The sequence below is a fragment of the Megascapheus bottae genome, chromosome 6 (assembly GCF_031878675.1).
Source record: "Megascapheus bottae isolate mThoBot1 chromosome 6, mThoBot2.hap1, whole genome shotgun sequence".
Lineage (NCBI taxonomy): Eukaryota > Metazoa > Chordata > Mammalia > Rodentia > Geomyidae > Megascapheus > Megascapheus bottae.
This window is the reverse complement of record NC_143514.1, coordinates 78,408,263-78,435,548: the sequence shown is the minus strand read 5'-3', so window position 1 is coordinate 78,435,548 and position 27,286 is coordinate 78,408,263. Positions and strand designations below refer to the sequence as shown.

At 41.4% G+C, this 27,286-nt stretch overlaps 1 protein-coding gene across 9 annotated transcripts in view; it reads left to right on the top strand.

The window, feature by feature from the left end:
* Kif1b (kinesin family member 1B) overlaps window positions 1-27,286 on the top strand; it is a 142,956-nt gene that overhangs the window by 2,435 nt on the left and 113,235 nt on the right. For all 9 annotated transcript variants that reach the window (XM_090335854.1, XM_090335850.1, XM_090335852.1 and 6 more), the window contains exon 2: window positions 18,039-18,217. In XM_090335854.1, coding sequence (XP_090191980.1) covers window positions 18,112-18,217 — 106 coding nt within the window. In that variant the 5' untranslated portion in view covers window positions 18,039-18,111. The remainder of the gene's footprint in view (window positions 1-18,038; window positions 18,218-27,286) is intronic.

Here is a 27,286-nt window from a genome sequence, read left to right as displayed (position 1 = left end):
GCTCCAGTATCTGTTTCAGCTCTAGGCAGCTGTTCTGCCAGCATTGAACATGTGGCTCTTCGTCATGTGTCTATCTGAACCCGAAGAAAATGCAGCGATTGGGGTGAATAACGATACAGACAGTCTGTTACTCCATGCCCCAAATGAGAAATAATGCTAAGTGTGTAGTTTTTTTAGAATTACAGATCTGAATAACTGTGGTTAGATATAATTTCAGCATTTTACCAGGTTGGTAAAGTCCAACCTGCTTGTGAATGTGATAGGAGGCATGGTTTTCTGAGATTGTGGAGCTCAGCTCTGTTGACTGCTTTTCTAGAATTTATCCTATTAAGAGCAGCTTCTAAAGCTTAAGACAGGCTGGTTTTTCTTTTCCAAGATCAGATATGGATGTAGTTTTCCCTTTTTCTCTTCCCACTTTGAATTTGTGCAGGGACTAAATGCCCAAGAAAAAAAAATCTGCCAACAGTATTACCAAGGCCAAAGCTTTGTAGACTTTCTTTCTGTCCTAAGTATAAAGGACAATAAGCCCTTGCCTTCTTGTTCATAAACTCCTCCCAGGCTGCTAATCGAAGCAGATCCTTCCCAGGAGTAAGCAGTTCCCTTTGGTCTTCTAACTTGGCATGATATAATTTTACTGGCATATAATTTCAAAGGCTTTGAAGTTAAAGGTATGTCATACCTACTTCCTCTAGTTAACTTTGAAAGAAAGTTTTGTTTCAGCAGACATCTGTGAATTTCTGGATTTCATTAAAACAGTGCGAGTAAATATAAATACTTCTAGAACATTTTTTTTGAGTGTGTGTGTGTATAGAACAGAAGGGAAACAGATGTGCCTGTAGAAAAACCCTGCAAACCTTGAACCCGGGTGAACTGGGCTTTTCAGTTAACAGCTCGGTGATTCATGTTTTGCTCACCTTGACTATAGTCATTACCAGTTAATTGAAAATGGACTTAGAGATTTAGTTCTTTACTCTCAAGGAACTCCAACTTTACTATTTGCATGGGTATAGTGAAACAAGATTAACTCCCACACCTTTGATTTAGTGCCGCTTCATTAGTGCAGGTTCATGTCTGTGCCGTGGCTGACTATTATTTTCACAATCAGAACTGTTTTTTCTTTTTCTTTTTTTTTGCAGTGTATTTCATATTTATCACATACTCAGGTGACACTTTTTTTTTTTTCTTTTTTTGTCAGTCCTGCGACTTGAACTCTGCCTGGGCATTCTCCCTGAGCTTATTTTGCTCAAAGCTAGCACTCCACTACTCTGAGCCACAGCACCATTTCTGGCCTTTTCTGTTTATGTGATATTGAGGAATCGAACCCAGGGCTTTCATATATGCTAGGCAAGCACTCTACCATTAGGCCAAACTCCCAGCCCTTTCCATCCATATTATCGACGAGATCTTGACAGATGTAAATAACTGATAAAAAGCATACTTATATTGAACACTTTCTATGTATCGGTCTTCTTGCTAAGTACTTTAATTTACTAATCTGTAGACAACCATATAAAATAGAGACTCTTCTTTCTATTTTTCACAGTAAAAAATTGTGACTTCCCTAAAAGTAATTAAAACTAGTTGGTAAAGCCATTACCCTTCCCTTACATTTGCTTCACTTCTGCTCAAGCAAATGCTGGCTTTGTCATTTTTTTTTTTTTTTTTTTTTTGCCAGTCTTGGCTTGAAATCAGGGCCAGAGCACTGGTCCTTGGGCTTTCTTAAGGCTAGAGCTCTACCACTTAAGCCACAACACCACTTCCAGCTTTTTCTATGTATGTATACCAAGGAATCAAACCTGGGTTTTCGTGCATGCTAGGCAAGTACTCTACCACTAGGCCAAACTCCTGGCCCAGGCTTTGTTCTTTTCTAGTAATTTAGTATGGTGATTACATCTAACACTATTACTTTCAAACTTGCCTTCCAGGTTTTGAACTCTCAATAACTTATAGCTTCACTTTCATTTTCTTTTTTGGTGGTCCTAGAGATTCTACTCAGTACCTCATGCTTGTTAGGTGGGTGCTCTACACTTAAGCTAGGCTTCCAGCTCCTTTTTCTTGTGGTTATTTTCATAGTAAGTTCTCCTTTTATGTCTAGGTCTGGGCCTTGATACTCTTACTGTGCTTTCACGTCATTGAGGATGACAGGCTCATCTCAGCAGGTCATTGAGTGATGTCCGAACTGGCCTTGACCATGATCCTCTATCTCTGCCTCCCAAGTAGCTAGGAGTATAAACCTGAGCCACTGCACCCAGCTGCAGTCTTTTTGCCTGTGTATAAGTAACTATGATATTGACTGAAGTTGACTAAAGCTTCCTACTCCTCCAGTCTTGGCAGAAAAGCCTACCTGCCACCTCATAGGAAAAGAAGGCATGAACTCCTTGAGCTTCTGCTTCTTGTATTTACAAGCTTCCCTGTCCTTTTTCCTCCAGTCTGAGAAAGGTCACTCCCTCTGAGTTCACCTAATCCCTTGGCCTGTGTTCTCTATCCCTGGCTGCTTATCTCTAGGGACTTACTGCATTGGCTACTCTACTTTCCCCTTTCCCGACTTTCTCCACTGTTCCTTAATCACGCCAAGAACGGTTTCACCTCGCTTTAAATCTTTTGACCAGCATATTCTTAGCCAGATTTTTTTTTTTTTTTTTGCCAGTCCTGGGATTGGGTTTTTCCCAAGGCTAGAGTTCTACCACTTGAGCCACAGCACCACTTCTGGCTTTTTTCTATGTATGTGGTACCAAAGAATTGAACCTGAGTCTTGGTGCTAGGGAAGCATTCTACCACTAGGCCAAATTCTTGGCCCTGAATTTTTCTTGATGACTCCTTTTACTTCTTCTAGGTCTTTGCTTAAATTTCAATACCTCAGCAGGTCCATCTTGGCTTGGTTTATATGCCTGAACCTTCTCTACTGCTTTCTAGCCCTATTTTGCCATATTCCCTCCATCCTGCTTACCACATTCTCTATGCCTCTCTGTGGACCTAAACTATTGGTTCCTCTGTGGCATGGATTGTTCATCTGTTTTGTTCACAGATGTATCCCAGGAACTCCTGGTTATATTGTAGGCCTACAGTACCTATGTAGCTGTTGAAGAAAGCATACAAGAATACAAGTCTTTTCTGTTAAAAAGTAAAGACTGAGAGGCTGGGAGCATGGCTTAGTGGCAGAGTGCTTGCCTAGCATGCATGAAGCTCTAGGTTCAGTGCTGGAAGTGGCAGTGTGGCTCAAGTGGTAGAGCGCATTTTTTTTGCCAGTCCTGGGACTTGAACTCAGGGCCTGAGTGCTGTAGGCTAAAGCTCTACCACTTGAGCTGTACCACTTCCAGCTTTTTCTATGCATGTGGTACTGAGGAATCAAACCTGAGTCTTTTTGTGCCTGATAGGCAAGCACCCTACCACTAGACCAAACTCCCGGCCCCTAGAACGCTATTTTTGAGCAAAAGAAGCCCAGTGTCCAGGCACCGAGTTCAAGCCCCAGGACTGGGTGGGGGGGGGGGGGCGGGGAGAGACTGATCTGGTGGCTCATGCCTGTAAGAGATCTGAAGATTTTGGTTCAAAGCCAGCCTAGATAGCCCAGCCTAATCAGTGATACTCACCTCCAATTAATCACCAGAAAACCAGAAGTGATGTTGTGGCTCAAGTGGTAGAATGTTAGCCTTGAGCACAAATTCTAAATGATAGATCCCAGGCCATGAGTTTAAGCCCTATGACTGGTAAAAATAAATAAATAGAAATAAAGACTGAAAGAAGAAAAATGCCCTCGTGTGTGTATGTGTGTGTGTGTGTGTGTGTGTGTCTGTCTGTCTGTCTGTCTGGGGCCTTGGAGTCTGGGACTGAGCACTGCCCTTGAGCTCTTTCGTGTAAGGGTAGCACTCTACCAATTTGAGCCACAGCTCCACTTCCGAAATTTAGTTTTTGTAACACTTGGTAGTCAAAGTAGAAAGGAAAAGATAAATTATGCAATTTTATACTATACTAGTAAAAGAAAGCTCAATGAATTGTTAAGAGAATTTTTTTTTTTAACCAGCCCTGGGGCTTTCTCAAGGCTACCACTTGAGCTACGGCAGCCACTTCTGGCTTTTTTTCCTCTATGTATGTGGTACCAAGGAATCGAACCCAGGTCTTTGTGGATGCCTTCTTTTCTTTCTTTCTGATAACTGCTATGCTATCCCTTAGCATCCTTTCCAGCCCATTTTTTAAGTCAAAGGAAAAAATGGTCTTCAAGATCTTTTATTTTTGCAAACTAAGAAACTAAGTTTTGCGAGTATGGTATTAAAGTATAACTAATCTTTTCTGTGAAAAAAATCACTGAAATGGGGCCAGGAGTTTGGCCTTGTGGTAGAATGCTTGTCTAGCATGCACGAAGACCTGGGTTCCATGCCTCTATACCACATATATAGAAAAAAGTCGGAAGTGGTGTTGTGTCTCAAGTGGTGGAGTTCTAGTCTTGTAGAAAGCCCAAGGACAGTGCTTAGGCCCTGAGTTCAAGCCCCAGGATTGGCAAAAAAAAAAAAAAATCACTGAAGTGATTGAAGCGTGTGACTTGCATGCAGATCAATTTGATGTCCCAACTGAAAACTCGTGATTAACCCTGAAGAGAGCCTGCAGTACTTGCATTGCAAACATACTTGTAAAGCAAACATACATATTAAAGTTGGGAACTGGTTTATCATGTGGGCTATGGCTATCTTAGTGAATCATAGAAGAGGCTGACCTGCATTCTTGCTCACATGATGAACTATCTCCTAAGCATGCATCTTCAAAGGTACTCTGAGGAGCAGATTTTGGAAAGAATATTCCCTATATTAACCTTTTTTTTTTTTTTTTTTTTTTTTTTTTGCCAGGCTTGGGCTCAGGGCCTGAGCACTGTCCTTGGACTTTCTCAAGGCTAGAGCTCTACCACTTGAGCTTTTTCTATGTATGTGGTACTGAGGAATCGAACCCTGGTATTCATGCATACTAGGCAAGCACTCTTACCACTAGGCCAAACTCCTGGCCCTACATTAACTTTTGATTGAAATGTCTTATTTGTGAACTTCAGCCTGAACAACTCCAGGTACAAGTGTTGTTACTTATTTGGATCATCAAATAATATCAGTGCAATATTCAAATTTGAGTGTTAAGAGCCTCAAAAATAATATATAGCACATAGCCACAGAATTGTTAGTACTGGTTAACTTACTAAGAGGAGGAGTTTTTTTTTGTTTTTGTTTTTGACTGGTGCTGGGGCTTGAACTCAGGTCCTGGGCACTATTCCTGAGCTTTTTTGCTCAGGGTTAGTATTCTACCACTTGAGCCACAGCTCTACTTCCAGCTTTTTTTTTTTTTTTTTTTATCATATGGCTTGGACTCTGGCCCTGGGTACTTTCCCTGAGCTCTTTAGCTCAAGGTTACCACTCTACCCCTGGGCTTGGGCACTGTCCCTGAACTCTTCAGCCCAAGGCTACCATCCTGCCCCTTGAGCCACAGCCCCACTTCCCCTATTCTAGTGGTTAATTGGAGATAAGAGTCTCAGGGTCCTTAGTGCCCAGGCTGGCTTTGAATCTTGATCCTCAGACCTCAGCCTCCTGAGTAGCTAGGATTAAAGGCGTGAGCCACCAGTGCCCAGCTGGAATTAAGTACTGTCTAAATTTGGATTTGACTCACCTAAGGAAATTGGAAAAAAAAAAGCAAGTCACTTTAGTACAGTTTCATCCATGAGCCATAGTACCAACTGTTCCTTGACACACCTTAGTTTATGGGAATAATAGAGTGCACCTGTGAAAATGATACTTGATTTTTTTGTTGTTGTTGTCATTGGTCATGGGGCTTGAACTCTGGGCCTGGCCATTGTCCCTGAGCTCTTCAGCTCAAGGTTACTGCCCTACCCCTGGGCCTGGACGTTGCCCCTGAGCTTTTCACCCAAAGGTCATCACCCTACCCCTTGAGCCACAGGGCTACTTCTGGTTTTCTAGAGGTTAATAGAGATAAGAGTTGCATGGACTTTTTAATATCTGGGCTGGCTTTGAAGCTCGATCCTCAGATCTCAAGCCTTCTGGGTAGCCACCATGCACAGCTCAAGCTTGTATTTTTTCTCAGGAAAACCAATGTGTCCTGTATGTCTTCTTACCTTCTGGCACATTCTAGGAGTAGAGGTGAAAGTCACTGTTCCCGGCTGATACTTGATTGCTTGAGTGTCTGGAGGACATGTGTCTGAAAAGTAAAAATTTCATCAGGTTGTTTTTAATAATGATTAAAAGACAGCTTGAAGCTGGGTGCCATCCAGGCAGGAAAGGTTGTAAGACTATTTCCATTTTACCAGCAAAAAGCTGGAATTGGGCTGTGGTTCAAGTGGTAGAATGCTAGCCTTGAGTGGAAGCAGGGGCAGTGCTCAGGTCTTAAGTTCAAGCCCAAGGATCAATACAAGTGGCAGGGGAGAGAGGTAGGGAGGGAGACACACACACATATACACCTAGGGCGCCTGAACCTGATCAGCCACTCTGGAGACAGAAAATCTGATAATTTTGACATTCGGTTAGAGTACAGAAAACAGTCTTCCTGACATGGATCCACTTTGAACTTTTATAGTATGGCTGAGTTTTTTACCCATTGCGTCAAAGTTCAAGAATACAGAGATATTTTATCTGCAAATTCTTAGCCATGTGGGGGCTATTTTACATATATGACCATAATCAATGATACAATGTTGGGTCCTAAAACCTGCTGGGTCCCCATAGAATCTTTTAGACAAAGAAATTCCAAAGTGTTATATAAGAAGGAATTTTCCATAACATTTCAAAAGGGATTCTCTACTATAGAAACTTATTTTTTAATTAACTCCTTAAAAATGCAAGTCAGTGAAAATTTCCTTCCTTCCTCTTTCCCTTTCCTTTTCTTACTTCACTAACTTACACTCCTTCTCTTTCCTTCCCTCCCTCCCTCCCTCCCTCCCTCCCTTCCTCCCTTCCTCCCTCCCTCCCTCCCTCCCTTCCTTCCTTCTTTCCTTGTCTTGAACTCAGAGTCTGGTGCTGTCCCTTAGCTTTAATGCTCAAGGATGGCACTGTACCACTTGAGCCACAGCTCTGCTTCTGGCTTTTTGAAGTTAATCCTAGCTGCTCAGGAGGCTGAGGCTGAGATCTGAGGATCTCTGTTAGGAGCTGGACAGGGCAAAAAAGTCTGTGACACTTTTTTTTTTTTTTTTTGCCAGCCCTAGAGCTTGAACTCAGAGCCTGGTCACTGTCCTTAGGCTTTTGTCAAGTCTCTTGCGCTACCACTTGAACCTAAGCACGACTTGCAGCTTTTTCTGTGAATGTGTTACAAAGAATGGAACCCAGGGTTTTGTGCATGCTAGGCAAGCACTCTACCATGAGCCTCTTATCTCCAAGGAACTATTCATAAAATGCTGGAAGTCGTGCTGTGGCTCAAGTGGTAGAGCTCTAGCTTTGAACAGAAGCAGCTCAGGACTGGTACCAGAAGCCCAGGACTGACCCACACCCTCCTCCCCTCCCTGCCAAAAAAAAAAAAAGTCTTATGGACTTCTGTCTGGGCTGGCTTTGAACTACATTCCTCAGATCTCATTCTCCTGAGTAGCTGGCATTACAGGTGTGAGCCACTAGTGTTTATCAAGATTAGTTAAAAATAGATTCTTAGCAAATTGGGCTGATAGTTAATTTAAAAGACTATTGGTTTAAAAAACTCTCTTAACAAGCACACACTGAATCAGTGTATAGGATTAAATGAATTGACCACACAGTGAAAATGAAGTATGTAGAAAAATGATGGGGTCAGTAGGGTATGTTTTTTTTTTTTTTTTTTTTTTTTGCCAGTTCTGGGACTTGAACTCAAGGCCTTAGCACTGTCCTTGGATACTTTTTGCTCAAGGCTAGCACTCTGCCACTTGAACCACAGCACCACTTTGGCCTTTTCTGAGTATGTGGTACCAAGGAATGGAACCCAGGGCTTCATGCATGCTAGGCAAGCATTCTACCACTAGACTAGGCTCCCAGCCCTGAGTCTGGTTTTATTTTACTTTTTGATGATACTAACCTTTGAAATCATGGTCTTATGATTGCTGTATCACTTAAGCCATCCTGTACCCTCCATTAAAAAATTTTTTTGCCAGTCCTGGGCTTGAGCTCAGAACCTGAGCACTGTCCTTGGGCTTTCTCAAGGCTAGAGCTCTACCACTTGAGCCTCAGCACCACTGCTGGCTTTTCTCTAGGTGTGTGGTACCAAGGAATCAAACCCGGGTCTTTGTGCATGCTAGGCGCACTCTACCCCTAGGCCAAACTCCAGGACCCTGCGCCCTCCATTTTTGAGCCAGCACTGGGTCAGGTCAGTGCCTTACACTCGCCCTTAGTTTCTGCACTCAGAGTTGGCACTCTTCCAGATGAGGCATACCAGTCCTTCTTATGTTTTGGAGATATCACAGACTTTTTTTTCTACATGGGCTGGCTTCAAACTGTGATCCTCAGATCTCAGTCTCCTGAATAGCTCAGATAATAGCCTTGAGGTACTGATACCTGGCTTTTTTTTTTTTTTCCAATCCTGAGGCTTGAACTCAGGGCCTGGGTACCGTCCCTGAGCTGCTTTTGCTAAAGGCTACTACTTTTATCACTTGAGCCACAGTGCACCACTTCTGGCTTTTTCTGTTTATGTTGTTCTGAGGTATCAAACCCAGGGCTTCATGCATGCTAGGCAAGCACTCTATCTTCCACTAAACCATATTCGCAGCTCCGCCTTTTTTTTAAATATAAATTTATAATTTATGACCTATTTATCTGTGTATATCTATCATTGTACCGGGACTTGAACTTTTTTTTTTTGAAGTTCTCAGCTATGTAGTCCCAAGTCCAAGCTGGCTTCAAATTCATAACCTTCCTGCCTCTGCTTCTTGTGTGCTGGGATTACAGGTGTGCTTTACAGCAGAGCAGTTTTAAGAAGCTAAGAGAAAGAACGTATGGTTTTGTACACAGAAAGCTAACTATTAAGGAAATGTCACAATGCTTTCTGCTCCCTGATGATTTTTGACTTTGTCTTTGAAAGATAGGGGTGTTTATAATAGGCTGAGATGGGAGAATGGATTTCCAGGATTCTAGACCTGTCCTGTATGTAATCTGTGGTTGGTGAACAAAGTGCATATGAGCTGAGCGGGGAGTGTAGAGACCAGTGGGGTAGGTTATGATGGAGGCCCTAGAACTTTCAGGTTTTGCTGTGGGAACCAGTGAAAGGATTTTGTTTTTGTTTTCTTGTGCTGATACTAGGGCTTGAACTTAAGACCTTTTGCTTAATGCTAGCTATCTACCACTTAAGCCACAGTTCACTTCCAGCTTTACAAGTCTCATGGACTTTCCTGCCTTGGCTGGCTTTCAACCCTGAGCCTCAGCTCCTCAGCCTCTTGAGTAACTAGGATTACGGCTGTGAATTACTAGTCACTGGCGCCCAAACTCAGTAGTTTTTAATTTTTATTTTTTTGCCTGTCCTGGCACTTGAACTCAGGGCCTGGGCATTACCCCTGAGCTTCTTTCGCTCAAAGCCTAGCACTCTAGCCCTTGAGCCATAGTACCACTTCTGGCTTTTTCTATTTACAAGGTACTGAGGAATCAAGCCCAGGATTTCCTGCATGCTAGGTAACCACTCTACCACTAAGCCACATTCCCAGTCCCAGTAATTGATTTTGTGCATGCTGGTCTTAGAGCTTCAACTCAGGCCTTGGATGCTCTCCCTGAAAAAAAATTTTTCCCCCTTTCTCTTTTTTTTTTTTTTTTTTTTTGCCAGTCCTGGGCTTGAGCTCAGGGCCCGAGCACTGTCCTTGGGCTTTCTCAAGGCTACAGCTCGACCACTTGAGCCTCAGCACCACTTCCAGCTTTTTTTTTTTTTCTATGTATGTGGTACGGAGGAATCGAACCCCGGTCTTCATGCATGCTAGGCAAGCACTTTAGCCACTAGGCCAAACTCCCAGCCCTACATTGATATTCCTAACAGCCCACCTCCACACACACACACAAAAGAAAAAACCTACAAAACCCTAGTAGTATTCTTGCTGAAAGATCAGTTTAGTTTCTCTTTAGACTCCTAATAATCCATGCTACCTCTGATAATAAATGACAGTTCTACAAGGTCAAAGTTAAGCAGTTAAGCAAAAATAATTGAGAAATATTCAATACATTGAACCTAAATATCTTATTGTCCCTTTAATGCTTCTGGAATTTTTGCTTCATTCCACTTTCTTAATGCTTCTACTTGTGTGTCATAAGGAAGGAAAACAGAAACAGTCTAGAACCCAGGCTGTGTAAGTGACTCAGTACTTTTGGTTACCTTTCCTGTCTGCCCTCATTTCTTAGATCTTCAAAGATTTAAAAACATATTTTATGTTAATTGTTGAGAACTGTTGTCTTGCAACATCTTAAAAATACTCAGAAATTCTTTCTCACCAGATTTTCATCTTAATTTCAGGCTAAATAAGTGATTTTTCTAAAGGAACAGCTAGTTTTTGTGTAGGCATGTGCCAGAATTAAGCTTGAATATGCTCAGTTTGAGCCATGCCTCCAGTATATCTTTTTTGCTAGTTAATTGGACAGGGAATTTCACAGGGCTTTCTTCCTGGGATCTGTTGGAACCATAATCCTCTAAGTTTTAGCCTCTGAGTAGTTCGGATTATAGGTATAAGCCACCAGTTCCCTGCTAGGAGGAAACAGTTTTGAAGTTGAACACTTTAGTTGGATATCTGTTCTAAAGATACTGTTTAGAGAACCTGGCTACAGTGACTCATACACTAGGTACTAAGCTGAGACCTGAGGATCATAGTTTAAAGATAAGCCTGAGCAAGAAAGTCAGTGAGACTCTTATCTCCAATTAAACATCAAAAAAGTAGGTAATGGAGCTATAGCTCAAGTGGTATAGTGCTAGCCTTGAGAATAAAATATCAGGAATACCACTCAGGCCCTGAGTTCAAGTCCCAGGACCAGAAAGGGGCTGGGAGCTGGGCATGGATCATGCCTGTAATCCTAGCTACTCAGGAGGCTGAGATCTGAGGATCTTGATTCAAAGCCAGCCAGGGAACTAAAGTCCATGATACTCTTATCTCCAGTTAACCACTAGAAAACCAGAGGTGGCACTGTGGCTCAAGGGGTAGGGCAGTAGACTTGAGCTGCAATGCTCAGGGACAGGCCGAGGCTCAGAGTTCAAACCCCAGGACCACCAAAAAAAAGAGGGGGGGGGCTATGAGTATGGCCCAGTGGTAGAGTGCTTGCCTAGCATGTACAAAGCCCTTGTTTTAATTCCTCAATGCTATACCCAGAAAAAGCTGGAAGTGGTGCTGTGGCTCAAGTGGTACAGCTAGCTTTGAGAAAACTAAAAGACAATGCCCAGGCCCTGGGTTGAAGCCCCAGGACTGGTTAAAAAAAAAAGTAAAAAAGCTTTATTATTGTTGTTGTGGGGCTTTAACTCTGGGCCTGGGCTTTGTCCCTGCTCTTCAGCTTAAGGCTATCACCCTACCCCTTGAGCCACAGTACCATCTCGTTTTTCTAGTGGTTAATTGGAGACAAGCATCTCAGTGTCTTTAGTGCCCGGACTGGCTTTGAACTTCCATCCTCCGCCTACTGAGTTGCTAGGATTACAGGCGTGAGTTACAGTGCCATCAAAAAGGTATTCTTTAGAGTAGTAGGAAAGTAGCAAAGTCACTCTTTCCATAGTTATAGACTATAAAATATTAACTCATTTGTGAAAATGAGTTTTTGTAGTAGTGAGTTCTTTTTAGACTATTGAGGATTGTGTGTGTGTGTGTGTGTGTGTGTGTGTGTGTGTGTGTGTGTGTGTAGGGGTACCTCATGCATGGAAGGCAAGTGTTTTGTCACTGAACTATATCTTTAGCCCTAGACATGAGATTTTCTAAAGTATCATCATGAACACAATGTCATGTATTTCAAATTCATTTATCCTCCCTCCCCCTCCTCATTCCTTTCCCCCTTTCTCATTCCTCTTGTCTCTCTTCTCTGTGGGTCAGTCATTACTTGAGTTTGAACTCAAGGCCTTGTGGGTGCTAGGCAGGTGCTCTGCCCCTGGAGTCATGCACTACAGCCCAAAATGAGCTGCTTTTTTTCCCCCATGGGGTCCAAGCTCAGAGATATTTGAAGGAATAGGATTTTCACTTTGAGAGATTATTGAAGAACCATACATGACAGATTACAGCCGAAAAGTGACATGGTGATCTCACAATCTATTTGAAACTGCAAGCCCTGGAGAAGTCACACTGGTTCTGCAATGCTTGGGTTAAAGCATTTGGGAAGTGGCATGCTTGGAGTTGAACAGTATCATGGGAAGAAAACAGAAGGGGAAGTAGTGAGGAAGTATGGAAGAACAGGTGCCGTTGATGCCTGGGTAAGCTGTAGTTTGGGAGTTGGGGTCTGCAACACAATCTTTGAAAAATGAAGAAAAAACAAGCCTCTCCCCCTCCCCCCAAGCCAACCTAAAAACTTATACTGGGCCTATCTAAAAACTGTTGAATTCTTAATAGGATGAGTCATTTGATTTTCAAGGGAACCCCACCCCCACCCATTCTGTTTTGTGCAACCCTCTTGAACTAATGGATCAGAAATTGAAAGCTCAAAGAATAGTTCATTCATCACAAGTATTCTAGGCATGTGGTTGTAAGGACATGGATTTAAAATAAGGGAGAGGAAGGGACAGAAAATACACATTCATGTCTGGACAGTTTTCCTATGGTTTTTCATGAATAACATTAATACATGGATTCAAAGATAAGGAAACAAGATGAGATTCTGAGACTTACATGTTGAAACTTGGGAGAATGATGAGAGAATGATGATAGAAGCAGGAATGTTAGATCCAGGCAGACTGGTAACATGTCTATAATCTCAGTCCTTGAAAGGCTGAGGCAGGAGGATTAAGAGTTCCAGGGCATCCTGGACCACACGGAAGTGGTAAAAGTTGAGATGATGACTCTGAAAGGAGATGGGTGGGGGAGGGGAAGGAACAGTATGATGGATTTTGGTGGTTTTGGGTTTTTTGGGTCCCCCTCCCTCCCCCCCCTCCCCTCATCCTGGGGCTTGAACTCTGGGCCTGCGCCCTGTCCCTGAGCTCTTCAACTCAAAGTTACCATCCTACCTACCCCTGGAGCCACAGCACTACTTTTGGTTTTCTAGTAGTTAATTGGAAATAAAGAGTCTCATGCACTTTAGTACCCTGGCTGGCTTTGAACCTCGATCCTCAAATCTCAGCCTCCTGAGTAGCTAGGATTATAGGCATGAGCTACTGTGCCTGGCTTTTAGTTTGATTTTGTAATACTGAGGATTGAACCCAGAACCACTGTGTTACATCACCAGAGCTTTTTTTAAATTTTTTTTTTTTTATTTAACAAGGTCTTAATATGTTGCCTGATTGGCCTTGCTGCTGCTGCTGCTGCTGCTCCTGCTCTCTTCTCCTTCTTCTCCTCTTCCTTCTCCTCCTTCTTCTTCCTCTTCTTCCTCTTCCTCCTCTTCCTCTTCTCCCTCTTCTCCTCCACCTCCTCTACCTCCTTCTCTTCCTCCTTCTTCTTCTCCTTCTTCTTCTTCCTCTCCCCTCCTCCTCCTCCTCCTCCTCCTCCTCCTCCTCCTCCTCCTCCTCCTCCTTCTTGTACTGAGGTTTGAACTGTGGGCCTTATACTTGCTAAATAGGCACACTTACTGTTTTCTTCTGGTTGTTTTGAGATTGGTTTTTATTACATTGGAGTATGTCTGAGTGTGGTCTATCTTTGTTAGGCTTCTAGTCTTAGCTTGGATAACAGAGTATTACTGTGTTCAAATCTCCATTGAAAAGAAGATTCCTACACTGTCTGGGCTTGAATCCCAGTCCACTCAGTCTCAGCAACTCAAGTAGCTAGGAGTACATGTGTGAACCACTAGCACCAGACTTTGACTCTAACTCTGGATCCTTCAGTCACAGCTTCCCGAGTTACAGGTCTGTGCTGCTACCCAGATATTTTCCTGCCATCTCCCCCTCCCCACCCATTTGCATTGCTGAGGATCAGACCTAAGGCCTGGGCATGTTAGTTATGTAGACTGATGTTCTACACATATTCTACTGATGTTACATCCTCAGCCAGTGGTGTTTTTCATATCTTGCTTTTTCTTTTTCTGTATCCTTTTTTTTGTTGTTGTTAGTCATGTGGCTTGAATTAGGGCCTGGGTTCTGTCCCCTAACTCTTTACCACTTTGAACCACAAGGTCATTTCTGGTTTTCTGGTGGTTAATTGAAGATAAAAGTCTCATAAACTGGGGCTGGGAGTTTGGCCTAGTGGTAGAGTGCTTGCCTAGCATGCACAAAGACCTGGGTTCGATTCCTTGGTACCACATACTTAGAAAAAGCCGGAAGTGGTGCTGAGGCTCAAGTAGTAGAGCTCTAGCCTTGAGAAAGTCCAAGGACAGTGCTCAGGCCCTGAGCTCAAGCCCAAGTCTGGTTAAAAAAAAAAAAAAAAGTCTCATAAACTTTCCTTCCGGGGCTGCCTTCAAATCGCAATGCTCAGACCTCAGTTTTCTAAGTACTAGGATTATAATAAGCATGAGCCACTAGTACCTGGCAAAATACTTCATTCTTTTTTGACATTAAGATATACAACATTGATTGGGAGAGTGAACCCTTTAAGTTTTCATTTGGTGAATGTGACCACAAAAAATGTTTGATATGTTTAAATAAATAACTATCCATTTAATGTGAAACACCAAAAAAGTACATATAAAAAGATTAATGCAAGCTGGGCATAGTGGCTCATGCCTCAGGAGGCTGAGATCTGAGGATTGCTGTTCTAAGCCAATCCGGGCACTAATGAATGTGAGACTCCAATCGCCAATTAACTACTAGAAAATGGGAAGTGAAGAGGGGCTGTGGCTCTAGGGGTAGGATGGTAGCATTGAGCTGAAGAGTTCAGGGACAATGCAACACCCAGGCCCAGGGGTAGATCAGTAACTGAGTTGAAGAGCTTAGGGACAGCACCTAGGCCCAGAGTTAAAGCTGCAAGACACACACACACACACACACACACACACACACACACACACACACACACACACACACACGTAAATAAAAAGATTAATTCTAGGCTAGAAGCTCATGGCTGTAATCCTAGATCTCAGGAGGCTGAGATCTGAAGGAAAGTCCCTCAGACTCTTATCTCCAACCAGAAAAATGAAAGTGGAACTGTGGGTCAAAGTGGTAGAGTGCTAGCCTTGAGCAGAAGAGCTTAGGGCCATTGCCCAGGCCCAGATCTGGTTCAAGCCCTATGACCAACCAAAAAAACTTTTTTTAAAATTTAATCACTTGAAACAAAAAATCAGCAAATAAAGTAATTTAAACAGATGATTGTCATAACTGGAAAATAGAATTCACTAGCTCCTTGAACAAACACTGAGTTTTTATACCAGGTACTGTCCTAAATGCTAGCACACAGATAAGATCTCTCTTAGGAGTCTGAACTGGTGTGAGATGGACCGAAGATGTCCCAAAAGCAGTAACTTGGACCGGGAGTTTGGCCTAGTGGTAGAGAGCTTGCCTAGCATGCATGAAGACCTGGGTTCAATTCCTCGGTACCACATACATAGAAAAAAGCTGGAAGTGGTGCTGTGACTCAACTGGTAGCACTCTAGCCTTGAGAAAGCCCATAGAGAGTGGTCAGTCCCTGAGTTCCATCCCCAGGAGTGGCTAAAAAAAAAAAAAAAGGCAGTAACTTCACAGAGTGATGACATTTAAAAATTGGATAATGAGATGGAGTGACTTTGGGGGTGGTATGTGGTATTTCCCTCCAAAGCTATGACAGTGTTTTTCCAATGAAGATTTGTAATGTTAATTATGTGGAAAAATGATTACATTTAAATTCTTTTGTTTTGTTGATAATTGGACACCTGAATACTTTTTTTGGGGGGGGGGTCATGGGGCTGGAACTCTGGCCTGGATGTTGTCTCTGAGCTCTTCAGCTCAAGGCTACAACCCTACTCCTTAAACCACAGCCCCATTTCCCATTTTCCAGCGATTATTGGAGATAAGAGTCTCACAGTCTTTAGTGCCTGGGCTGGCTTTGAACCGTGATCCTCAGATCTCAGTGTCCTGAGTAGCTAGGATTACAGGTGTGAGCCACCTCACCTCACCCAACTTGCTGAATACTTTTCTGTAAGCTTTTTCTGTTGTTTGGTGGGAAATGATTTGTTGTTGTTGTTCCTTTTTTTTTTTTCCCCGGTCCTGGGGCTTGAACTCAGGGCCTGAGCACTGTCCTTGGGCTTTCTCAAGGCTAGAGCTCTACCACTTGAGCCACAGTACCACTTGTGGCTTTTTTCCCCCCTTCTTTCTATGTAGTACTGAGGAATCGAACCCAGGTCTTTGTGCATGTTAGGCAAACACGCTTTAGCTAGTCCCTTGGAAATGTTTTGTAGGGAATAGAGTGTTGATTTCTTCCTGACTAGGAAGACGTGTTTTTTGTGGAAATTATTCACATGGGTTTTTTATTTCTCCCATTGAAGAATAGTATTGATTTTGTTCTGTATGGAGGGAAACTGTTCTTTTGAAATATTCACATTTTTCCTGTGGCACCAGTTTTTTTTGTTGTTGCTCTGGTCTTGTGGATGGAACTTAGGGCCTGGGTGCTCTCCTTGAACTTCTTTTTGCTCAAGCACTCACCACTTGAGCCATAGCGCCATTTCCAACTGTTTTGGTAGTTTGAGATAAAAGTCTCATAGAACTGTAACCCCTCTATATATTACCCCAACAATAAAATACAGTTAAAAAAAAAAAAGAAGAGTAAGGGAAGGGATGGCTAAAATGTTGAAATGGATGACATTGATCAGGATATTTTATATCCATAAACTGATTTGTTAAATGACATTTCCTTTGTACAACTAAAGATAAAAAAGAATTTAAAAATGTAAAAAAAAAATGTCTCATAGACATCCTCAGATCTCAACTTCCTGAGTAGCTAGGATTAAAGGTGTGAGGCACCAGTGCTGGGCACTAAAGTCTGTGAGATTCTTATCTCCAATTAATTTCCAGAAAACAGGAAGTGGCGCTATAGCTCCAGGAGTAGGTAGGGTTGTAGCTTTAAGCTGAAGAGCTCAGGGATAGCAACCAGGGCCTGAGTTCAAGTTCTATGAGGAAAAATAAAAAAAAAACCAAGATATTTTCACTGGCAAGGGTGGCTTATGTCTGTAACCTTAGCTACACAGGAGACTGAGGTCTGAGGATTGAGGTTCAAAGCCAGTTTAGGCAAGAAAGGCCATGAGACTCTTATCTCCAATTAACCACCAGAAAACCAGAAGTGGTGCCATGACTCAAAGTGGCAGAGCACTAGCCTTTCAATGAAAAAAGCTAAGGGACAGCACACAGCCTTGAAGTTCAAGCCTTTATGACCAACAAAAATCTTTTTTTTTTTTTTCTGTCAGTTGTAGAACTTGAACTTTGGGCCTGGACATTGTCCCTGATATCTTCAGCTCAAGGCTAATGCCACAGCACCACTTTCTGTTTTCTAGTGTTCAATTGGAGATAAGAGTTTCTTGGATTTGTGTGCCCAGGCTGGCTTTAAACTGCGACCCTTAAATCTCAGCCTCCTGAGTAGCTAGGATTACAGGCTTGAGCCACTAGCGCCCAGTGCAAAAAACAAAACAAAACAAGTCATTTTCACCTTTAATATTTGATTATGTGCTATTTAGAATAGGTGCTTCACGGGCAGGGCACATAGTCTAGTGGTAGAATGCTTTCCTAGTATCCATGAAGCCCTGGATTCAGCTCCTCAGTACTATATACAGAAAAAGCCGGAAGTGGTGTCATGGCTCAAGTGGCAGAGCACTAGCCTTAAGCAAAAAGTATTCAAGGATAGTGCCCAGGCTCTGAGTTCAAGCTCCACGATTGGAAAAAAAAAAAAAAGAAAGAAAAGAAAAATAGAATAAATGCTTTACAAGGGAAAGAGGGATGAGGGTTTTATAAGTGGAAATAGCAGAGTTAATAGTAGCTCTTTGTGCTTAAAGTTGCTTGTATTGCTTTGTATTTTTTCTAATTCTGATTACCTTATATGGACTTTTTTTTTTTTTAAGGAAAAGAATATAACTTCAAAAGAACATTTAATTCTTCTTTTCGGGACTGCGTATAAATTACAAAGCCATCAGAATGTCGGGCGCCTCAGTGAAGGTGGCTGTCCGGGTGAGGCCCTTCAATTCTAGAGAGACCAGCAAGGAGTCCAAGTGCATCATTCAGATGCAAGGCAACTCTACCAGTGAGTACTTGCTGTTTACCTGTATCTTATCTCCCTCTCCTCCCTTATTACCTAGCTCAGCTTCCTCTTCCCTACTTCCCTTCTCTGCTTGATGCCATCAGAGTAAGTGAATACCTGCACATTAAGGCTTTGAACATTGCCAGTCCTTTGAATTTGTTCCCTCTGAGATGTTCTGCTGTGTGCTTAAATTTGGAGTCATGCTTACTCTTTGCAGTTGAGAATTCCTGAATGACAACAAATTTAGCTAGTGTTAACATGCTTAGTAAATTGATACCTTAATGACAGTAAAGGTGTACATAGTGATTTTGTAAAATAAATTCTGAAGTGCTGCATAACAATTAAGATCCCAAGATTGATTGTCTTCCTCAATTTTAAATAGCACTTGAGTTTGCCAAGATGGTCTTAAAACTTACCTTCCCAAGCCAGGCATGTGGCTCACGCCTGTAATCCTAGCTACTCAAGAGGCTGAGATCTGAGGATCACAGTTCAAAGCCAGCCTGGGCATTAAGGTCCGTGAGACTCTTATCTCCAAATAAGTACCAATAAACCCAGAAGTTGTGCTCGCCTTAAGCTGAAGAGCTTAGGGACAGCATCCAGGCCCAGTGGCTGACCCCAAAAAAGGGCTTGGAAAGCAAAAACAAAATAAAACAAAACAAAGCTGGGTTCAGTAGCTCACGCCTGTAATCCTTGCTATTCAGGAGGCTGAAATCTGAGGATTGGGATTCAAAGCCAGCCTGAACACTAATGTCCATGAGACTCTTATCTCCAATTAATCATAAGGAAATGGGAAGTGGCACTGTGGCTCAAGGGGTAGGGCAGTATTCTTGAGCTAAAGAACTCAGGGACAGTACCCAGGCTCAGAGTTCAAGCCCCATGACCGACCAAAAGAAAAGGGGTCAGGAGTTTGACCTAGTGGTAGAGTGCTTGCCTAGCATACACGAAAACCTGGATTTGATTCCTCAGTACCACATACATAGAAAAAGCTGGAAGTGGTGCTGTGACTCATGGTAGAGTGCCAGCCTTGAAAAAGCCCGAGGATAGTGCTGAGGCCCTGAGTTCAAGCCCCAGGACTGGCAAAAAAAACAAAAAACAAAAAAAAACAAAAACCAAACAAACAAAAGACAAAAATGGGCTTAGATTGGTAGAGTGCATTCATTTTGGACATACTGAAAAATGAAATGAATATGCTATAGCCACATGTGTTCGCTGCATTAGACAGCTACTAATCTGGAATACTCTTCACAGGGGTTATAACTGATTGCAGACAGAAGTAAAGAAGTGTAAAAATACTTCAGGGAATGTGTCAAGTCTGAAAACCAAGTAGAACCTGAGTAGTGGTCTCAAGGGAAATGATTTTACATGGCAGATAAAGGTTGCAGCCTTGACATTTTGGAGTCTTGAGCACATACAAATGGCTTTTTTTCCCCCCAATAATATATATCCAAGTTTCTCCACTTTAGAATATTTTTAAACTGTCTAATGACATCCTAGAAAGGAAAACAGGGCAGATTATGATATAACTGGTCACACTTAAGGTTGGGATACATGCGTAAATCTGAGACACAAACAGGAACAAATATATCTGATTTTCATTAAGTGTGTGGAATATATATATATATATTCTATTGAGTAATTGACATGTATGTGAATTGTGATGTTTTCATTTGTCTTTTTTTTTTTTTTCTAGTCCTGGACTTTGAACTCAAGGCCTGAGCACTGTCCTTGGACTTTCTCAAGGCTAGAGCTCTACCATTTCCAGCTTTTTTCTATGTATGTGGTACCAAGGAATTGAACCCTGGTCCTTGTGCATGTTAGGCAAGCACCCTAGTGATAGGCCAAACTCTGGCCCTTTGCTTTGTCTTTGATAGGATTCTGTTCCTTGCCCTTTGCTAAATGTTATTTGTTAGTTTTTTGGTTTATTTATTTATTTTTTTAAAATTTTTTTCCAGTCCTGGGCCTTGAACTCAGTGCCTGGGCATTGTCCTTGAGCTTTCTCAAGGCTGCAGCTCAACCACTTGAGCCACAGCACCATTTCTGGCTTTTTTCTATGTATGTAATATCAAGGAATCGAACGTGGGTCCTCATGCATGCTAGGCAAGCACTCTACCACTAGGCCAAACTCCTGGCCCTTGTTTTTGTTTTATCATCAATATTTGCCTATCTTCCTTTGCCCAGGGTCTTTCCCCTAATGCCCAATTTTAGTGGGATAAGAGTAACTGATTTTTTTTTCTATTCCTTACATATTTAAAAATAACTTCATTTACATTTTTTCTCTCTTTTCTTGGCCAGTGCTGGGGCTAGGAAATGAGTATGTTTGTTTTTGGACAGTGTTACCCCTTCCCTCACTCTTTCCCAGTGTTTTCCTTCCATCTCCACCTACTAGATGTAGAGTTTACCCTTTGCCCCTCCATTTCTGTGCCCCCTTAACCTCTCAGAGACAGATAAATAAGACAAAATGAAAACAAAAATAACAACAAAAAAACTATTTCCTGGAGTTTATTTTGGTATTATTTTATATGCTTTGTGTTCCTTCTCTGAGAGTGTAGGAGATCATTTTCATTTTAAAATTTTTATTTTTATTTTATTTATTTATTTTTGTTTTGGGGCTGAGACATTGGGCCTGGGTACTTCCCTGAGCTCTTCAGCTCAAGGCTACTGCCCTACTCCTTGAGCCACAGCTCTACTTCCAGTTTTCTGGTGATTAATTGGAGATAAGAGTCTCCTGGCCTTTGTAGTGGGCTTTGTAGTGCCTGGGCTGGCTTTGAACTGTGATCCTCAGATCTCAGCCTCCTGACTAGCCAAGATTACAGGCATGTGCCACCATGCCTGGCTGGGAGATCATTTTTGAAAGTTCATTCCTATAATAATAAATGCCGATTGCCTCTGGGAGTTTCCTGTGATGTGTGTGACATGGTTGCGGGAATTAGTAAAGTCTGGAGGCAGTTACTGTCTTGTGTTAGGAAAAGTAGGCATTCATAGATCTCATTTTTGGTCTGTGAAGGTATGTGTATTATAAAAGGTTAAAAGCTTTCCTTAGTTGTATTGTTTAAGATGAATGTCCTTTGCAAAATGTGGTAGGAATAAGGAATAGCAAATTTTGTTTTTGTTATTTAGCACATATAAGCTGCAAATCACTAACCTTCCTGGGATTTTTATTCTTAGAGAATTATCTCTACATAAGGAACCAAAGCATATCTCTACATAAATTTTATCTCTACATAAAGAACCAAGTGCATCTAAATAGTGGGGGTTCTGAGGGGAAAGATAGGAAATTCCTGAGAAGTCCTTTGTTTTGGCAGACTGGAAAACTGAAAGGCCAGAATTAGCAGAAGCAACACAGGAGGAAATGAGTTAACTATTCTGATTGTTTTTGCAGACATTGTTCTGGGCTGATACCAGAGAGTTCCTTTCACTGTGAAAATGGGTGATGGGAAAAACAAAAACCTTTACTTTTTAAATTGCCTTTTATTGGGAAAAAATACTATGGTTAGTAGTTAACAGTAACAAACAAGCTGTATCGGATATGCACTTACAGATTTAATTCACTCAGTCCACACAGCAGTTCTATGGCAGGTACTTCAGTTATCTCATTTCAAAGGCCTTGAGACAAGCAGTGTTAGTTCAGGTATCTGGTGCTCACACAGGTGGTAACTGGGACAACTACAAAATGGACTTGGCTGTGTAGCCCTAAAGCCCATAGTCTTGTCTTCTGTGCTCTAAGTTAACTGTCTTACTCTTCTGTACAACAGTATGAAATGTGTCTTTTTTTGTTGTTGTTAGTCGTGGGGCTTGAACTCTGGGCCTGGGTGCTGTCCCTGAGCTCTTCAGCTAAAGGCTACTGCCCTGTCCCTTGAGCCACAGTGCCACTTCCAGTTCTCTAGTGGTTAATTGGAGATGAGTTTCATGGCCTTTCATGCCTGGGCTGGCTTTGAACTGGGATCCTCAGATATCAGACTCTTGAGTGGCTAAGATTACAGGCATGAGCCACCATGCCTGGCTGTGTGTGTTTTTTGAATTCAGCTGTTAAGTTAAAATTCACTTTGATATCTTGTCTTTTCCTTCCCTCTCTCTGTCGGTCTCCCTCTCCCTTTCCTCTGTTCTTTCCTTTTTATAGTGATGCTGGGATTGAACCCGGGGCTTAATGCATGCTAGGCTTGCAATGCACTGTTGAACCCCATCTCCAGCTGTCTCTTATAGCTGGAAGGAAATCATAAAAAGGAGTGGGAGGGCATAATTACCAATTCAGAAATCTTAGTCTGAGTAAGATCTAGGTCTTCAAGTCCTCTCCTTTTAAAACCATTCAAAATGTGCTTAAGAAGAGCAGAATTAGTGAGAATATTTTGTTTTTATTTTTGGAGATAGGCTTTCACTATAAAACCTAGACTGACCTCAAACCCAAGATCCTCTGGCCTTGGGGTGTGGTCACAGGATACCCTGCTTTGCATGAGAGTGATCATACTGTGACACTGAAGTATGATCACACTGTGAACTGAAGTTAGGTTTTTTCCTTATTGTGCATTGAATTTTTTTTTTTTTTGGTATGTGGCAAACACATTTAATGTATTTATACCTGTTCTGGAAATATTAGGAATCTAAGTTTGTTATTTGAAATGGTTAAGACACTTTATGGCAATAGGCTTTATTTCACTTTACTATATTGCCAAAAGTTTATTATTGCGAGAAGGCTCAAGAAGACATTGCCTATAGATTTTGCTTTTGTGGTTTTTGAAATATTAATGGTGTATTCTTAGGAGAGGCTTTTGAAAAAGGGAAGTTGTACTTAAAAGGTTTTTTTTTTTTTTCTGGTCCTGAGGCTTGAACTCTGGTCCTAGGCACTGTCCCTGAGCTTCCCTGAGTACTCAAAGCAAGGGCTCTACCACTTGAGCCACAGCACCACTTTTAGCTTTTCTGAGTAGTTTATTGAAGACAAGAGTCTCATGAACTTTTCCTTTCCAGGCTGACTTTGAACCATGGTTCTTAAATCTCAACCTCCTGAGTAACTAAGATTGTAGGCATGAGCCACTAGTGCCCCATGTCACAGAGTTTTAAAATTTTTACTTATACTTTTTTTTTGAGACAGTCTCTTTGTTTAACCCAGACTGGCTTCAGATTCACTGTTGAGTTTCTGCTTTCTAAGTACTGGAATTAGGGCATACACTACCATACTTATCCCATCACTAGGATTTTTAGCAAGCCTCAAACATGCTTTGTGAGGAAAGTTAATATAAAATTAGGGTTGCCATCCTGATACGTAAATTATAGTTGGAGGCAAAAATCTTAGTAGTTTTCAAGTAACAGTGTAATTACTACATTAGAGACTTTAAGATAATGAATAAACACATTTATGCTGGAAAATAAAAAGGTTTTTAAATGCCGATCTTATTTTGACCTTCATTCATTCATTCATTCATTCATTTATTCATTTATTTATTATTTTGGCTGTCCTGAGCCGTTTAGCTCAAAGCTACTGCTCTACTAGTTGAGCCACAGTGCCAGTTCTGGTTTTCTGGTGGTTAATTGGAGGTAAGAGTCTCATGGACTTTCATACCTGGGCTGGCTTTGAACCATGATCCTCAGATCTCAGCCTCCTGAGTAGCTAGGATTGTAGGCATGAACCACTGGCACCAGCCAGCGATTACCTTATTTTTTAGGGTTCAGTAATAAAAAATATTGTTACTGTCTGGTGCCACTGGCTGCTACTCAGGAGGCTAAGATCTGAGGGGAGCAGTTCAACACTAGCTCAGAAGAGAAAGTCTTGAGATTCTTATCTTCAATTAACTACCAAAAAGCCAGTAGCTCAGGGACAGTGCCCAGGCCATGTTCAAACTACAGGACTGGCACACACACAAAAAAATCCTAGCTACTATAAACTACTCAGAAAAATCCAAAAATGGCCTTATAGCTCAAGTAGTAGAGCACTGGCTTTGAGCACAAAGAGGGACGGCCCATACATAGGTCTTGAGTTCAATCCCTAAGACTGGCCAAAAGAAGAAAAAGAGAAAGAAAAGAAAAAAAATTAGAAAAAAAGTAGGTTGGGATTTGAAATGTGGACCAGCAATAGATCATAGAGGAGTCCCTGGTTCTCGTCAGGCTCAGCTTAGATAAGCAGATTTTTGAAAAAGTGAGAAATGGCCAAGAGCTTCAAGGCAGATTGCATGTTTATGGCCACCATGTAAACTTAATACTAGGAGAAGTGAGAGAAGCTGTGAAATACATAAATACGTAAGTCAACAAAAATAGAATATTCAGTGCTTTTTGTGCAGGGATGGTGTTATCCTCATTGCCCCTCCTCTGAGAGTTGGCTAAAACAGAATTTATAGAAAAGGGGAAACTTTGTGCACTTGCCTCTGAGAAAAGCCTGCAAAGTTATTATTATTATCTTTTTGCCATTCCTCAGGCTTGGATTCAGGGCCTGAAAACTGTCTTTGGGTTTTCTCAAGGCTAGAGCTCTACCACTTGAGCCACAGTACCACTTCTGGCTTTTTCTGTGTATGTGGTACCGAGGAATCGAACCCCAGTTTTCCTGCATGCTAGGCAAGCACTCTACCACTAGACTATGCTCTCGGCCCCTGCCTAGTTTTTGATATTAAGACATGTTCAAGGATTTTCTACCCTGAGATGAGTTGATTTGGAAGTAACTTAACAACTTCTTCATCTAAATTACATTTTTATTTTCTCCAACTGTCCCAATAACCATGATCACCAAGCTGCTGAACTTCTTAGGAGTGACTTTCTCCATTGTTCCTGTGGAAAATTTCTGTTTGTTTTCTTTTAAATTAAATTTGATGTTTGCTAAAAGAAAAAAGATTAGGTTGGGAGTCTATTTCTTTGGTAAGGCCCTAGGTTTAATTTCTAGCACTGGAGGAAAATAAAAGGTGTTTTTCAATCTGTAAGTTAGGAAAATGTATTATTGTCTAAGCTTTAATATCTGGGAGAAAGGAAGGCTGAGAAAGAAGAAAGCATTTCATATGAATTGAGAAATGGATTCACTGGTGTAGTTTTTTTTTTCTTCTTCTTCTTCTTTTGAGGAAGGACAACCATAGCGTAGGATCTGAGAATTAGTTCCTTTTTGATTTGTCCTTGGTAGAATTAGTAGCAAAAAGACTGAATTTAATATGGCTTGAAGGTTTAAAAAACATAATTAAACTTTAGTAAGTTAACAACGGTAGATCTTTTTAGCGGTTTTTCAGAAATGTTTATTGTGTGGTGGAGACTCTCCCATTGGCATGCCCTCAATCTCACTGGCTTCTGGCTCATGTGGTAGAGCACTTGTTTCTGTTTCCTTAGTAGATTTTGTATGGTGTATAGTTAAAACTGACAAATTTTAAATGTATAAAGAGAATTGTAAACAATGTGTGGCTTAACTTTTGGGGACGTTTTCATCAATATTCATATTATATATTAATACAAACATCTCTATATTTGTGAAAAATACCTGTATATAAAATATCTCCTGCCTTTTGCCTTGGTAGATACTTTGTGCTGTAAAGAAATATTTAAGTAATAAATGTAAGCTCTGGAATATAACTCCAGATTCAAATCCTGGACCTGCCTACAGCTTTCAATTAACCACTCTATAATGGTTTCTTCATCTATAAAATAAGGATGAATAAACCTCTGTTTCACTGAATGGTTGGATTAAGAAGGTTAATAGGGCTGGGAGTTTGGCCTAGTGATGAGTGCTTGCCTAGCATGCATGAAGCTCTGAGTTCTATTCCTTGGTACCATATACACAGAAAAAGCCAGAAGTTGTGCTGTGGCTCAAATGGTAGAGCTCTAGCCTTGAGAAAGTCCAAGGACAGTGCTCAGGCCCTGAGTTCAAACCCAGGGACTGACACCCCCCCAAAAAAAGGTTAATAAACAGAATGTATTTTTGGCTTACAATAACTGCTCCAGGAATGTCAGTTGATACTTAAATCTAAATCATTTGTATTGTGCTTTTTGGTTAGAAGTGTACTTCTCAGGACCAGGAGTTTGGCCTCGTGGTAGAGTGCTTGCCTAGCATGCATGAAGACCTGGGTTTGATTCTTTGGTATCATGTACATAGAAGAAAAGCTGGAAGTGTTGCTGAGGCTCAAATAGTAGAGCTCTAGCCTTGAGAAAGTCCAAGCACAGGACTCAGGCCTTAAGCTCAAGCCCAGGACTGGTCAAAAAAAAAGAAGTGTACTTCTTAGCTGAGATTGCCATTTGTATGTTGGGAGATGTTCTTTCTAGAACCATGTTCCCTTGCCACATGATTATGTGCACTGTGAGCCTTATTAATACTCTGTCAGCATTTGAGGTTGGAACATAACTGTGTGGCTGTACCCAGTGGAATCCAGTGAGAGAGAGAAAGAGAATCCAACACCATAGCAACTGTTGCTATTTGTGTACTGAGCAGCAGCTGCCTGAGACAGATTTATTTTTTAATCCTGATCTCACTGATAGCCTGGGTTGTGCTGTCTTAGAGAAATGGATTGGTTGAGTTGTACAGTCTTTGCAGAGATTTCATGACCATATGTTAATAGATTCTGTTCTGTGTGAAATATATATGAAGAGCTAAAGTTTGTGTATATGAGAAAAGAAGAGATTAAGCTTCAGCATTCAGTTGGTCTCTGAAAGATAGTATGGCTAGTTTAATTACAGTAGAAATTACTTTTAATATGGTCAGTGAGACTTCATGCCTTTAAGACAAATAATTTTGCTATTTGTTACATGATCTATTAGCTCTCTGATTCTATTACATAAATACATATACATACATATGTGTATATAATAATTTATATATTCCTCATTGTCAGCTGTGGATTTCAGAAGTAACATTGTGTGATGAAGTATCAAGATATTTAAAGTTTGTTTCCAGTTCTGGCTGAATTAATGCAGTTCCTTTCTATTTATTAATCAGTGTGTGTATGTGTGTGTATGTGTGTCCTGGGCTTAAACTCAGGGCCTCGTTGTCCCCTGATCTTTTTTGCTCAAAGCTAGTGCTCTACCACTTGATTCACAGACCTACTTAGTTTTTTGAGTTTTTTTGCAGATAAGAGTCTCACAGACTTTCCTGCTCAGGCTGGCTTTTACACTCAGTCCTAG